The sequence below is a fragment of the Salvelinus alpinus genome, chromosome 23 (assembly GCF_045679555.1).
Source record: "Salvelinus alpinus chromosome 23, SLU_Salpinus.1, whole genome shotgun sequence".
Taxonomy (NCBI): Eukaryota; Metazoa; Chordata; class Actinopteri; order Salmoniformes; family Salmonidae; genus Salvelinus; species Salvelinus alpinus.
The window spans coordinates 7,723,930-7,740,271 of NC_092108.1; the positions used below are offsets into that span (position 1 = coordinate 7,723,930).

A 16,342-nucleotide genomic window follows, 5' to 3' on the forward strand; every position below is an offset into this window, starting at 1 on the left:
CCCCCACACAGGACTCTACTCGACACGCTGGACTCTACCCGACACGCTGGACTCTACCCGACACGCTGGACTCTACCCAACACGCTGGACTCTACCCAACACGCTGGACTCTACCCACACACAGGACTCTACCCCCACACAGGACTCTACTCGACACGCTGGACTCTACCCAACACGCTGGACTCTACCCAACACGCTGGACTCTACCCACACACTGGACTCTACCCCCACACTGGACTCTACCCGACACGCTGGACTCTACCCGACACGCTGGACTCTACCCGACATGCTGGACTCTACCCACACACAGGACTCTACCCCCACGCTGGACTCTACCCGACACGCTGGACTCTACCCGACATGCTGGACTCTACCCCCACACAGGACTCTACTCGACACGCTGGACTCTACCCACACGCTGGACTCTACCCGACACGCTGGACTCTACCCGACACGCTGGACTCTACCCGACACGCTGGACTCTACCCGACACGCTGGACTCTACCCGACACGCTGGACTCTACCCAACACGCTGGACTCTACCCAACACACTGGACTCTACCCAACACACTGGACTCTACCCAACACACTGGACTCTACCCCACACGCTGGACTCTACCAACACACTGGACTCTACACACACACTGGACTCTACACACACACTGGACTCTACACACACACTGGACTCTACCCCCACACAGGACTCTACTCGACACGCTGGACTCTACCCGACACGCTGGACTCTACCCAACACGCTGGACTCTACCCAACACACTGGACTCTACCCACACACAGGACTCTACTCGACACGCTGGACTCTACCCGACACGCTGGACTCTACCCGACACGCTGGACTCTACCCACACGCTGGACTCTACCCACACGCTGGACTCTACCCGACACGCTGGACTCTACCCGACACGCTGGACTCTACCCGACACGCTGGACTCTACCCGACACGCTGGACTCTACCCACACGCTGGACTCTACCCACACGCTGGACTCTACCCAACACGCTGGACTCTACCCAACACGCTGGACTCTACCCAACACACTGGACTCTACCCAACACACTGGACTCTACCCAACACACTGGACTCTACCCAACACGCTGGACTCTACCAACACGCTGGACTCTACCAACACGCTGGACTCTACCCAACACACTGGACTCTACCCAACACACTGGACTCTACCCACACGCTGGACTCTACCCAACACTGTTACTGTCTATTATCTATCCTGTTGTCTAGTCACTTTACCCCTACCTACAGTATACTGCTGTTACTGTCTAATATCTATCCTTTACCCCTACCTACAGTATACTGCTGCTACTGTCTATTATCTATCCTTTACCCCTACCTACAGTATACTGCTGTTACTGTCTATTATCTATCTATTATCTGTAATCACATCCAGTTTGAAAGCCTTTGATAAGTCCTCTAGAAACACCTACTAGTCATTAATATGCTTCTAATATGCAGTAAATTACAGTAAAATACTGTAGAAATACATTTTCTTACAGTTTAATGGTGACTTTTACTGTATTTTACTGTGTTTAATTGCTCTGATCTATCACTTTACCGTGAATATATCAGTATTGTATTGGCACTATCACAGAGAGTCACAGTGGAGGCTGCTGAGGGGAGGACGGCTCATAATAAAGTCTGGAACGGAGTTCGAATGGAATGGCATCAAACCATGATGTATTTGATACCATTCCACTCATTCCGCTCCGGCCCGTCATCCACCATTAATGTGCCACCAACCTCCTGTATCCCACCCCCACCCCCGCCTCCCCCTCACAGCCCACACCCCTACCCCACACTCACCCTCTGATTCTTGAAGTAGAAGGGATCGATGTCATCCAGAGGTACCCCAACCAGTCCTGGGGGAATGTCACCAAAGATACGTGGAAGTTGTTTGCCAGCCTCCAGGTCGGGCCTGGGCATGGGCAGCTCCACGTTGCCCAGATCCTCCTGGTAATCCTTGGCGTTCTTGGCCTGCTCCTCGGCAATCCGCTGCTCGATGGCGGCCAGGGATTCGCGAGTGAACCGGCGCAAGCCATCAGGACCCGTTGGTAACAGCGTGGCTGCCATCTTTTCATCCTGATTATCCTGTACTAGAATTTACTTACAGCTGGTGGTACAGGTGGAGGTGGGGAAGACAGACGCCAGAGAGGGAGAGAGGGAGAGAGAGAGAGAGAGAGAGAGAGAGAGAGAGAGAGAGAGAGAGAGAGAGAGAGAGAGAGAGAGAGAGAGAGAGAGAGAGAGGGAGGGTTAAAGAGAGACAGAGGGTGAGAGAGAGAGAGGGTTAAAGAGAGACAGAGGGTGAGAGAGAGAGAGAGAGAGAGAGAGAGAGAGAGAGAGAGAGAGAGAGAGAGAGAGAGAGAGAGAGAGAGAGAGAGAGAGAGAGAGAGAGAGAGAGAGAGAGAGAGAGAGAGAGAGAGAGAGAGAGAGAGAGAGAGAGAGAGAGAGAGAGAGAGAGAGAGAGAGAGAAACACACCCCACAGAGCCCAAGGACAACAGCACAATTAGACCCAACCAAATCATGAGAAAACAAAAAGATAATTACTTGACACATTGGAAAGAATTAACAAACAAACAGAGCAAACTAGAATGCTATTTGGCCCTAAACAGAGAGTACACAGTGGCAGAATACCTGACCACTGTGACTGACCCAAACTTAAGGAAAGCTTTGACTATGTACAGACTCAGTGAGCATAGCCTTGCTATTGAGAAAGGCCGCCGTAGGCAGACATGGCTCTCAAGAGAAGACAGGCTATGTGCTCACTGCCCACAAAATGAGGTGGAAACTGAGCTGCACTTCCTAACCTCCTGCCCAATGTATGACCATATTAGAGACACATATTTCCCTCAGATCACACAGATCCACAAAGAATTCGAAAACAAATCCAATTTTGATAAACTCCCATATCTACTGGGTGAAATTCCACAGTGTGCCATCAAAGCAGCAAGATTTGTGACCTGTTGCCACAAGAAAAGGGCAACCAGTGAAGAACAAACACCATTGTAAATACAACCCATATTTATGTTTATTTATTTTAACTTGTGTGCTTTAACCATTTATACATTGCTACAACACTGTATATATATAATATGACATTTGTAATGTCTTTATTGCTTTGAAACTTCTGTATGTGTAATGTTTACTGTTAATTTTTATTGTTTATTTCACTTTTGTATATTATCTACCTCACTTGCTTTGGCAATGTTAACACATGTTTCCCATGCCAATAAAGCCCCTTGAATTGAATTGAATTGAATTGAATTGAGAGAGAGAGAGAAGGGGTTTTAAAGAGAGACAGAGGGTGAGAGAGAGAGAGGGTTAAAGAGAGACAGAGGGTGAGAGAGAGAGAGAGAGAGAGAGAGATGGATTAGAAAGTAAGTACCAGGCCACATTGAAGACACCACTATGGTATGAATGACTGTTGACTCATCATATAACAAACCCCAGCTCCAAAGTAGCAGGTTAGGAGAATTATCGTAGCAGGTTAGGAGAATTAAGTGATGGTTAGGAAAGGGTTAAGGTTAGCTAAAAAAAAAATATATATATATATAATCTACTTTTGACATAAATGTGACATAAACTGTATTCTATCTAGCCACGGCCCTCCATTATGCATGGATTACAACCCCCAACCCTGACCCCGTGTCTTCTGCTGATGCAACTGTAAAGTCCCTTGAACAATACAGATTTATGGCTGAATGTCCTTGTGTTCTACGAACAGATCTGATGGGACAGCATTGTGTATCTAAACTCTCAGATCTCAGGAGCTGATTTCCCAGAGGGCCATTCTGCTCTAATCCAGCCCCAATAGGCTGTATTTTAAGGCCTCTCAAAACTGCACATCTGACAGTTACTCTGACAACCTTCAAGTGGCCACACACTTACCGGAGAGGATATGAGCTTTAAAAGGGAAGGAATGATCCACAGAAATTGCATAATTTGTTGACATTGTATCTCCTGAACCACAGTGGATATTGGGACGGGACAAAACACAGCGATGAATACCGTGACTAAAGAAACACAGAAGACTATGGATACGAGATTGTTCATTTTAAAATACTACGTCTCCCGGTGTATGTAACATTATAAAGTTTTTTTTTTCTGTTCTTAGTCTTATTATACTGCTTTGGTAGAACAGAAAACGAATACCAGAATAGGTCTAGACTACATCGTCGCTAGATAATCCTACCCAGGTGTAGATCCTACCCAGGTGTAGATCCTACCCAGGTGTAGATCCTACCCAGGTGTGCATTGTTTGAATGGCCATTCCTACGTCATTGTGAGGTGGTAATCTGTGACTGTTTTGAAAGTTGTAGTTTGTCATTGCTGCGGTTGGTCCCATTGAAAAGGGGTTTCTTACAGTGAGGAACACGTCAGACGTGTCACCACCACCACTGTGGCATTCTTATATTTCTCTGTTTAGGCTTTGTGTTATTTAATGTGTTTAATGTGTTAGGCTGAAAGCCAGATTGACTCTGCTCTTCTGATTGGAATAGCCCAGGGCACAGAGAGAGAGAGAGAGAGAGAGAGAGAGAGAGAGAGAGAGAGAGAGAGAGAGAGAGAGAGAGAGAGAGAGAGAGAGAGAGAGAGAGAGAGAGAGAGAGAGAGAGAGAGAGAGAGAGAGAGAGAGAGAGAGAGAAAGAGAAAGAGAAAGAGAGAGAGGGAGAGAGAGAGGGAGACAGAGAGTTCCAGTCAGTTCCAGTCAGTGTGTGTTGAAAGAAAGACATGTTTTAAGTTCTTTACCAGTGACCAGCGTCAGCTTCCTGTTACCCAACCGTCTCTGTCAAAGTAGGCCAGCCATAGTTGTCAGTCAGAGGATTATAAAGCAATGGTCACTAGCCAGCCCTGACCTGGGATGGGGATGGGTATGAGGCGAATCACTGTCCCTCCCATGTAGGGGGAGGGGGGAACTGGTCGAATTGACATCATTATAAAACTGGGATGACATCACTATAAAACTGGGATGACATCACTATAAAACGGGGATGACATCACTATAAAACTGGGATGACATCACTATAAAACTTGGTGAAATAACATCATTAGGCCTACAATCAGAAAGTGGCTGAGGTAATATCCTTGTTTCGACTGCATTTCAACCAATGCTGGGCTGGCATTGAAGTGCTTTCCCCCCACCCATTCACCTCTATCTCAAACGGGATAAAATGGTGGTCCGAACTATTTTAACCAATAATGAAAGAGAGATCTAGACTGATTGTTGCTTGTTAGAATAACCAGGCTGCTGTGTAACCGGCTGGTCCATACATTACAGGCCAAACAGCTGCCTAAAATCAAATAGGTTTAAAAAGAGGATCAAAACCAAGTCATCCCTGTTGAGAAGGATTGAGATGTTCCCTTCCATATCATTGGCTTAGCTCCTAGGATTCCCTATTAACAAATGGAGAGACTGTTATTTCCATAGAACTGGCTTAGATCCTAGCATTCCCTTTACTATTGGCTTAGATCCTAGCATTCCCTTTACTATTGGCTTAGATCCTAGCATTCCCTTTACTATTGGCTTAGATCCTAGCATTCCCTTTACTATTGGCTTAGATCCTAGCATTCCCTTTACTATTGGCTTATCTCCCGGTGGGGAGATCCCCCCCGTCCTGTCCTATCCTGTCCTATTCTGTCCTATCCTGTCCTGTCCTGTCCTATCCTGTCCTATTCTATCCTATCCTGTCCTATCCCGTCCTGTCCTATTCTGTCCTGTCCTATCCTGTCCTATCCTGTCCTGTCTTGTCCTATCCTGTCCTTTCCTATCCTGTCCTATCCTGTCCTGTCCTATGCTGTCCTGTCCTGTCCGTCCTGTCCTATCCTGTCCTATTCTACCCTGTCCTATCCTGTCCTGTCCTATCCTGCCCTGTCCTGTCCTGTCCTGTCCTGTCCTATCCTATCCTGTCCTGTCATGTCCTGTCCTATCCCGTCCTGTCCTATCCTGTCCTGAAACACATTGATCTATGATCTCTACACACCACACCCAGCCAGACAGATACTAGTTATCTCTTAACTGCTTTTATTTGATCTGCTTATTTGGCCCAGGTTGATCTCAATCTCAGATCATATATATCACTGACTAGATCCAACCAACTGGATCACTGACTGGATCCAACCAACTGGATCACTGACTGGATCCAACCAACTGGATCACTGACTAGATCCAACCAACTGGATCACTGACTAGATCCAACCAACTGGATCACTGACTAGATCCAACCAACTGGATCACTGACTAGATCCAACCAACGGGATCACTGACTAGATCCAACCAATGTCATTCCCATTTGGTGGGGGAAGAAATAGGTTAAATTCTCCATTAGCAGATAAAGAGGTTGCTACAGCAGATAAAGAGGTTGCTACAGCAGATAAAGAGGCTGCTACAGCAGATAAAGAGGTTGCTACAGCAGATAAAGAGGCTGCTACATCAGATAAAGAGGTTGCTACAGCAGATAAAGAGGTTGCTACAGCAGATAAAGAGGTTGCTACAGCAGATAAAGAGGTTGCTACAGCAGATAAAGAGGTTGCTACAGCAGATAAAGAGGTTGCTACAGCAGATAAAGAGGTTGCTACAGCAGATAAAGAGGTTGCTACAGCAGATAAAGAGGTTGCTACAGCAGATAAAGAGGTTGCTACAGCAGATAAAGAGGTTGATACATCAGATAAAGAGGTTGCTATAGCAGATAAAGAGGTTGATACAGCAGATAAAGAGGTTGCTACATCAGGTAAAGAGGTTGCTAGAGCAGATAAAGAGGTTGCTACAGCAGATAAAGAGGTTGCTACAGCAGATAAAGAGGCTGCTACAGCAGATAAAGAGGTTGCTACAGCAGATAAAGAGGTTGCTACAGTAGATAAAGAGGTTGCTATAGCAGATAAAGAGGTTGCTACATCAGATAAAGAGGCTGCTACAGCAGATAAAGAGGTTGCTACAGTAGATAAAGAGGCTGCTACATCAGATAAAGAGGTTGCTACAGCAGATAAAGAGGTTGCTACAGCAGATAAAGAGGTTGCTACATCAGATAAAGAGGTTGCTACAGTAGATAAAGAGTTTGCTATAGCAGGTAAAGAGGTTGCTACAGCAGGTAAAGAGGTTGCTACATCAGATAAAGAGTTGCTACATCAGATAAAGAGGTTGCTACAGCAGATAAAGAGGTTGCTACAGCAGATAAAGAGGTTGCTACAGTAGATAAAGAGGTTGCTATAGCAGATAAAGAGGTTGCTACAGCAGATAAAGAGTTGCTACATCAGATAAAGAGGTTGCTACATCAGATAAAGAGGTTGCTACAGCAGATAAAGAGGTTGCTACATCAGATAAAGAGGTTGCTACATCAGATAAAGAGGTTGCTACAGCAGATAAAGAGGTTGCTACAGCAGATAAAGGGGTTGCTACAGCAGATAAAGAGGTTGCTGCAGCAGATAAAGAGGTTGCTGCAGCAGATAAAGAGGTTGCTACAGCAGATAAAGAGGTTGCTACATCAGATAAAGGGGTTGCTACAGCAGATAAAGAGGTTGCTGCAGCAGATAAAGAGGTTGCTACAGCAGATAAAGGGGTTGCTACAGCAGATAAAGAGGCTGCTACAGCAGATAAAGAGGTTGCTACAGCAGATAAAGAGGCTGCTACAGCAGATAAAGAGGTTGCTACAGCAGATAAAGAGGTTGCTACAGCAGATAAAGAGGCTGCTACAGCAGATAAAGAGGTTGCTACAGCAGGTAAAGAGGTTGCTACAGCAGATAAAGAGGTTGCTACAGCAGGTAAAGAGGTTGCTACAGCAGATAAATAGGTTGCTACATCAGATAAAGAGGTTGCTACAGCAGATAAAGACTGCTTCTACACATCGTTACACGTGGTGAAATATCATGCCCTGTGAGACAGACCTGGTCTACACATCGTTACACGTGGTGAAATATCATGCCCTGTGAGACAGACTGCTTCTACACATCGTTGCCATCTAAGACAATACTTTGTTCAGATATGATGCTGTGCCTCCATAACAATGGTGACATTGGCATTACTATTCTCCCTCCGTGTTCTGTTTTCACTGTAGATCAACTAGTTTTGTTTTTTGACATTGTAAAATAATAGTGAAGACATCAAAACTATGAAATAACATCTATGGAATCATGTATTAACCGAAAAAAGCGTTAAACAAATCAAAATATATTTCAGATTCTTCAAAGTAGCCACCCTTTGCCTTGATTACAGCTTTGCACACTGTTGGCATTCTCTCAACCAGCTTCACCTGGAATTATTTTCCCACATATGCTGAGCCCTTGTTTGCTGATTTTCCTTCACTCTGCGGTCCAACTCATTCCAAACCATCTCAATTGGGTTGAGGTCTGGGGATTGTGGCCAGATCATCTGATGCAGCACTTCATCACTCTCCTTCTTGGTCAAATAGCCCTTACACAGCCTGGTGGTGTGTTGGGTTATTGTCGTTGAAAAACACATTATAGTCAAACTAAGCGCAAACCAGATGGGACGGTGTATCGCTGCAGAATGCTGTAGTAGCCATGCTGGTTAAGTGTGCTTTGAATTCTAAATAAATCACTGACAGTGTCACCAGCAAAGCACCCCCACACCATCACACCTCCTCCTCCACTCTTCACGCTGAGAACCACACATGCGGAGATCATCCGTTCACCTACTCTGCATCACACAAAGAATCTCAAATTTGGACTCACCGGGACAGATTTCAACCGGTCTAATGTCCATTGCTCATGTTTCTTGGCCCAGGCAAGTCTCTTCTTATTATTGGTGTGTTATTTAGTGGTGGTTTCTTTGCAGCAACTTGACCGTGAAGGCCTGATTCACGCAGTCTCCTCTGAACAGTTGATGTTGAGATGTGTCTGTTACTTGAACTCTGTGAAGCATTTATTTGGGCTGCAATTTCTGAGGCTGGTAACTCTAATCAATTTATCCTCTGCATCAGAGGTAACTCTGGGTCTTCTTTTCCTGTGGCGGTCCTCATGAGATACAGTTACATCACAGCACTTGATGTTTTTTGCGACTGCACTTGAAGAAACTTTCAAAGTTCTTGAAATGTTCTGGATTGACTGACCTTCATGTCTTAAAGTAATGATGGACTGTCGTTTCTCTTTGCTTATTTGAGCTGTTCTTGCCATAATATGGATTTGGTCTTTTAACAAGTAGGGTTATCTTCTGTATACCACCCCTACCTTGTCACAACACAACTGACTGGCTCAAAAACATTAAGAAGGAAAGAAATTCCACAAATTAACTTTTAACAAGGCACACCTATTAATTGAAATGCATTCCAGGTGACTACCTCATGAAGCTGGTTGAGAGAATGCCAAGACTATGCAAAGCTGTCATCAAGGCAAAGGGTGGCTACTTTGAAGAATCTCAAATATAAAATACATTTTTTATTGTTTAACACTTTTTTGGTTACTACATGATTCCATACGTGTTATTTCATAGTTTTGATGTCTTCACTACTATTCTACAATGTAGAAAACAGTAAAAATAAAGATAAAACCCTTGAATGAGTAGGCGTGTCCAAACCTTTGACTGATACTGTACTTCGTTGCTTTTTTGACTAGTTTTGACTAGTTTTGGCCAGTTTTAACTGTCTAAAAAGCAACTAATGTATATTAAAAACCAAAACGAGTTAGTCTACAGTGAAAACAAAACACAGAGGGAGAACACTTACTGTGGGCTAGGTTGTGTTCAATTAGCAGAGGACTTAATGTGGGCTGTGGTCACTAAGCAGAGGACTTTATGTGGGCTGTGGTCACTAAGCAGAGGACTTAATGTGGGTTGTGGTCACTAGGCAGAGAACTTAATGTGGGCTGTGGTCACTAAGCAGAGGACTTAATGTGGGCTGTGGTCACTAAGCAGAGGACTTAATGTGGGCTGTGGTCACTAAGCAGAGGACTTAATGTGGGCTGTGGTCACTAAGCAGAGGACTTAATGTGGGCTGTGGTCACTAAGCAGAGGACTTAATGTGGGCTGTGGTCACTAAGCAGAGGACTTAATGTGGGCTGTGGTCACTTAGCAGAGGACTTAATGTGGGCTGTGGTCACTAAGCAGAGGACTTAATGTGGGTTGTGGTCACTAAACAGAGGACTTAATGTGGGCTGTGGTCACTAAGCAGAGGACTTAATGTGGGTTGTGGTCACTAAGCAGAGGACTTAATGTGGGTTGTGGTCACTAAGCAGAGGACTTAATGTGGGTTGTGGTCACTAAGCAGAGGACTTAATGTGGGTTGTGTTCAATTAGCAAAGGACTTAATGTGAGCGGCAGGTAGCCTAGTGGTTAGGACGTTGGACTAGTAACTGAAAGGTTGCAAGATCGAATCCATAAGCTGACAAGGTAAAAATCTGCCGTTCTGCCCCTGAACAAGGCAGTTAACCCACTCTAGCAGAGGACTTAATGTGAGCTGTGTTTGTTTAGCAGAGAACTTAATGTGGGTTGTGGTCAATAAGCAGAGGACTTAATGTGGGCTGTGTTTGTTTAGCAGAGGACTTAATGTGGGCTGTGGTCACTAAGCAGAGGACTTAATGTGGGCTGTGGTCACTAAGCAGAGGACTTAATGTGGGCTGTGGTCACTAAGCAGAGGACTTAATGTGGGTTGTGTTTGTTTAGCAGAAGACTTAATGTGGGTTGTGTTTGTTTAGCAGAGGACTTAATGTGGGCTGTGGTCACTAAGCAGAGGACTTAATGTGTGCTGTGGTCACTAAGCAGAGGACTTAATGTGGGTTGTGTTTGTTTAGCAGAGGACTTCATGTGGGCTGTGGTCACTAAGCAGAGGAGCAGAGGACTTAATGTGGGCTGTGGTCACTAAGCAGAGGACTTAATGTGGGCTGTGGTCACTAAGCAGAGGACTTAATGTGGGCTGTGGTCACTAAGCAGAGGACTTAATGTGGGTTGTGGTCACTAAGCAGAGGACTTAATGTGGGCTGTGTTTGTTTAGCAGAGGACTTAATGTGGGTTGTGTTTGTTTAGCAGAGGCAGGGAGCAGGGCGGAGGAGTAGGAGGGCAGGGAGAGATTGAGGGAGGAGGGCAGGGAGAGATTGAGGGAGGAGGGCAGGGAGAGATTGAGGGAGGAGGGCAGGGAGAGATTGAGGGAGGAGGGCAGGGAGAGATTGAGGGAGGAGGGCAGGGAGAGATTGAGGGAGGAGGGCAGGGTAGACAGGGAGGGAGGGAGGAGGAGGAGGGCAGGGAGAGATTGCGGGAGGAGGGCAGGGTAGACAGGGAGGGAGGGAGGAGGAGGAGGGCAGGGAGAGATTGAGGGAGGAGGGCAGGGTAGACAGGGAGGGAGGGAGGAGGAGGAGTGCAGGGAGAGATTGAGGGAGGAGGGCTGGGTAGACAGGGAGGGAGGGAGGAGGAGGAGGAGGGCAGGGAGAGATTGAGGGAGGAGGGCAGGGTAGACAGGGAGGGCGGGAGGAGGAGGGCAGGGAGAGATTGAGGGAGGAGGGCAGGGCAGACAGGGAGGGAGGGAGGAGAAGGGCAGGGATGAGGGCAGGGCAGGGCAGGGAAGGGCAGGGCAGGGAAGGGCAGGGCAGGGCAGTGGAAAAGTATCTTAGTTTAATGAAATTGAATTGTCATTACAGCCAGATGTGCTGTGGACGTTTCCCACCACAAATAATTATCCTAATTAGATTGAGGGTGGAGAGGAACAGAGGACAGACAGAAATAGCTGATGATGTGCCTTCCATCCAAAACGTCCAGCAAGCTAAACATACTTATTGTTTTGCTGTTCAAAATACGACCAAAATACACATCCGAACACAAGTGAAACTATAGGCAATTTTTTTTTCTGTTTGCAAAAAAATACAGTGTCCTTTTTTCAATCAATAAACAACCTGACATGATGTCACATGATTCCACATGATGTCTTTTCAACATATCTGGGTTCTGGCCACTGGGATAGGTGAGATCACAGATATCATATTAAATTATATTCTTTAAAGGGAATAGGGTTCTATAGGCCCTGGTCAAAAGTAGTGCACTATAAAGGGAATAGGGTTCTATAGGTCCTGCTCAAAAGTAGTGCACAATAAAGGGACTAGGGTTCTATAGGCCCTGGTCAAAAATAGTGCACTACAAAGGGAATAGGGTTCTATAGGTTCTGGTCAAAAATAGTGCACTACAAAGGGAATATGGTTATATAGGCTCTGGTCAAAAGTAGTGCACTATAAAGGGAATGGAGTTCAATTTGGGACGTAGCCTAAACGCTATACAGTCTGAAATACATGTACACTGAAAAGTTTCTGTTTTAAAAAAAAAGGGAGTCTACACTTGAGTACTCCTTGTGATTGGAGGGGAATCAGCCGGCCCCCATCTTGTCTGGCAGAGAGCAGAGCAGGTCATAGCTACTGTAGTAGTTCATCACTGTTAGTCTGCTGTAAAATGAACATCATGTCCCACTTCCTGTCCTGCTGAGACACTGACATTCCTCGGAGTCACACAGAGTCCTAACGTTCCTCTGTTTGTCTGTGTATGTGTGTGTGTGTGTGCGTGTGCGTGTGCGTGTGCGTATGCGTGTGCGTGTGTGTGTGCGTGTGTGTGTGCGTGTGTGTGTGTGTGTGTGTGTACATGTGTGTGTACATGTGTGTACATGTGTGTGTGCGTGTGTGTTTGTCTGTCCTGTCAGCCGAGAGACTGGGTCACATCCCATCCAGAGGAGTTCTAGGAAGTCTGGGTATTTCCTTAATCGTCTTAATCTATTGTGATGATTCTCTGATCCACCTCTACGCAGACGACACCATTCTGTATACTTCTGGCCCTTCTTTGGACACTGTTAACTAACATCCAGACGAGCTTCAATGCCATACAACACTCCTTCCGTGGCCTCCAACTGCTCTTAAATGCAAGTAAAACTAAATGCATGCTCTTCAACCGATCGCTGCCCGCACCCGCCTGCCTAGCATCACTACTCTGGACGGTTCTGACTTATAATATGTGGACAACTACAAATACCTAGGTGTCTGGTTAGACTGTAAACTCTCCTTCCAGACTCACATTAAGCATCTCCAATCCAAAATAAAATCTAGAATCGGCTTCCTATTTCGCAACAAAGCATCCTTCACTCATGCTGCCAAACATACCCTCGTAAAACTGACTATCCTACCAATCCTTGACTTTGGCGATGTCATTTACAAAATAGCCTCCAACACTCCACTCAGCAAACTGGATGCAGTCTATCACAGTGCCATCCGTTTTGTCACCAAAGCTGGCCCTCGCTTCATATTCGTCGCCAAACCCGCTGGCTCCAGGTCATCTACAAGTCTTCGCTAGGTAAAGCCCCGCCTTATCTCAGCTCACTGGTCACCATAGCAGCACCCACCCGTAGCACGCGCTCCAGCAGGTATATCTCACTGGTCACCCCCAAAGCCAATTCCTCCTTTGGCCGCCTTTCCTTCCAGTTCTCTGCTGCCAATGACTGGAACGAACTGCAAAAATCACTGAAGCTGGAGACTCATATCTCCCTCACTAACTTTAAGCACCAGCTGTCAGAGCAGCTCACATATCACTGCACCTGTACATAGCCCATCTGTAAATAGCCCATCCAACTACCGCATCCCCATACTATATATATAAAAAAAAATATCTTGCTCCTTTGCACCCCAGTATCTCTACTTGCACACTCATCTTCTGCACATATATCACTCCAGTGTTTAATTGGTATATTGTAATTATTTCACCACTATGGCCTATTTATTGCCTTACTTCCCTTATCCTACCTCATTTGCACACACTGTATATATACTTTTTCTATTGTATTATTGACTGTATGTTTGTTAATTCCATGTGTAACTCTGTGTTGTTGTTTGTGTCGCACTGCTATGCTTTATCTTGGCTCGGTCGCAGTTGTAAATGAGAACTTGTTCTCAACTAGCCTACCTGGTTAAATAAAGGTGTAATAAATAAAAAATAAATAAAAATGTATTGTATTGTATTGTGCTGTATTGTATTGTGCTGTGTGTTATGTATTGTATTGTATTGTGCTGTGTGTTATGTATTGTATTGTATTGTGCTGTGTGTTATGTATTGTATTGTATTGTGCTGTGTGTTATGTATTGTATTGTGCTGTGTGTATTGTATTGTGCTGTGTGTTATGTATTGTATTGTGCTGTGTGTATTGTATTGTGCTGTGTGTATTGTATTGTGCTGTGTGTATTGTATTGTGCTGTGTGTATTGTATTGTGCTGTGTGTGATGTATTGTATTGTGCTGTGTGTGATGCATTGTGTTGTGTGTATTGTGTTGTGTTGTGTGTTATGTATTGTATTGTGCTGTGTGTGATGTATTGTGCTGTGTGTTATGTATTGTATTGTGCTGTGTGTTATGTATTGTATTGTGCTGTGTGTGATGTATTGTATTGTGCTGTGTGTGATGTATTGTATTGTGCTGTGTGTATTGTATTGTGCTGTGTGTTATGTATTGTGCTGTGTTGTGTGTTCGAGAGCTGTTTGAAAATACCTCCTGAAATGTCTGCCTGTTTTGGTGGGATGGAGTTCCACCGGGCTTTACAAAAGTTAATCGACCAATAACAGAGAGTTTCAAACCGCTCTGCCAATTTTCTGCTAGTTTTCAGAATACATATCCCTCCCATTATGCTTGTCCAATTAGGCCTCTCACTCAGACCACTCCCAGAAAGTCCTAGTAACATTATTGCTTGAGAAATTGTTCTTTGCTAAGAAGCTTTTTTTTTTATATATATATTTGAAAACTTTAATTGAAAACAATCACAGCAGTAAGGCTCTTAATTAATTGTTACCCAGAAATGATTTGATCTTGAGATAAAAACAGCTCCGTTGGGCTTTTAATCAACCGTGTGTTGATTGATATCAGCATCTACAGGCCATATAGGGGGACACTGCAATTAAACTGGTGCCAGAGACACTAACAACTGAAAGAGGCATCGTCCTCGACGCTCTGGGAAAAACCAAAAGGTTGTTGAAATGACAACATTAAAGATCGACTGAACGCATAGATTCTGCATGTGTTTTTCTGTTGCTCATTATGGAAAAACAAGAATTCAGTCTTGGGGTTGTGGTTCGATGTGTCAGTTACTGATGTTTGTCCCCCATGAGACACCATAGGAACAAAGACAGTATCACTCCTTTAAAATAGTCTGAATTAATCTAATTCAAGACATCTGTCATTAAATGTGGACGTTTCTTTCTTTGCCGAGGAGGTTTTTAGTTTAACATCTAGTGAAGGTGTTTGGCGCAGTACTTCTCAAGTTAAAACATTTGCAACGCATTGTTTAATGTAAACAAAGACTGATCCGCTGCTCTGCTGGTCAGTCTGTCTCACGATCTGTGTTCTGCGGTAGGATTGGATAGAACACAAATCACCACAGCTGTGTATCCCGTGTTAGCGGACAAGTGAGCATTGTCGAAATCAAAACCCAATCCTCGAGTAAGTCATGACGAACTCACATACAAAACTACGTTTTGGATGAGACTGATTTTATGAACCAAAATTATCTTATTTTCAATTTGAGGTAAATTTTGACACTATAGAGTAAATGTTTCAGATTCATATTGATGATAGAAGTTGTTTGCCTTCAGTTGGGATTTAAAACTAGCTGGATGCCTTTTAGTAGAGAAAAATGTGTGAAGAATAATCTCTATTCACAATGTGAGTGTTTTAATTTGGGCTTGTCCAAATAGTCCTCTGTGTTAGTGGTACTTCCTCTAAACAACATCTGATTTCAGACTCTGGTTCTTCCTCTGTAACCCTTCAAATGAGTTCACACTGAGGTTATCTCAGGGCAAACTAAATCCACAGCAATCAATGTTTTATCCTCCTCTTCCATCAAAACACAGACACACAATCTATCCTATTTCTGTAATAGTTCATGTCAAACATCTCCATTTTGTTTCTTAGTCCTCCGTGTGTGTTTCTTGGCCATGCATACTGTCAATTTACTTAGCTGCATGTAATCCTACTCACACAATAAGTGTTTTACTAATTCATTACTACTATAACCTGTGAAATAATCCAACCTTAGTGTACTGTTGACTTTATCTCAGTGGGTTTTCAGGCCCTGGGACACGGATGAAGCTCAAGGGAGAGATCTACATTCTTATTCTTTTTTTTGTTCATTATTATTATTATTATTATTATTATTAATAAATGTGTTTCTCTTTTGAATTACTGATTTTTGTTGAAGCTTTTCAAATCTCTTGCCCATTTGATGTGGGCTGTCCATCCTGTCCATGGCATTCCTGGTACCGTTGACGGAGTGATTGTATGCCCAACAAAGCTCAAATTAAACTGCAGAAACTTGATTGCTACGGAAACTAGACTTTGGACAGGAGCCCAATACTCTACCCTTCAA

General features: G+C 44.4%; 1 protein-coding gene across 2 annotated transcripts in view; it reads right to left on the minus strand.

Annotated features, from left to right (window-relative positions):
- The window catches only part of LOC139550145 (sodium channel protein type 3 subunit alpha-like), a 122,288-nt gene that overhangs the window by 97,839 nt on the left and 8,107 nt on the right, over positions 1-16,342 (minus strand). For both annotated transcript variants that reach the window (XM_071360803.1, XM_071360802.1), the window contains exon 2: positions 1,833-2,139. In XM_071360803.1, coding sequence (XP_071216904.1) covers positions 1,833-2,099 — 267 coding nt within the window. In that variant the 5' untranslated portion in view covers positions 2,100-2,139. The remainder of the gene's footprint in view (positions 1-1,832; positions 2,140-16,342) is intronic.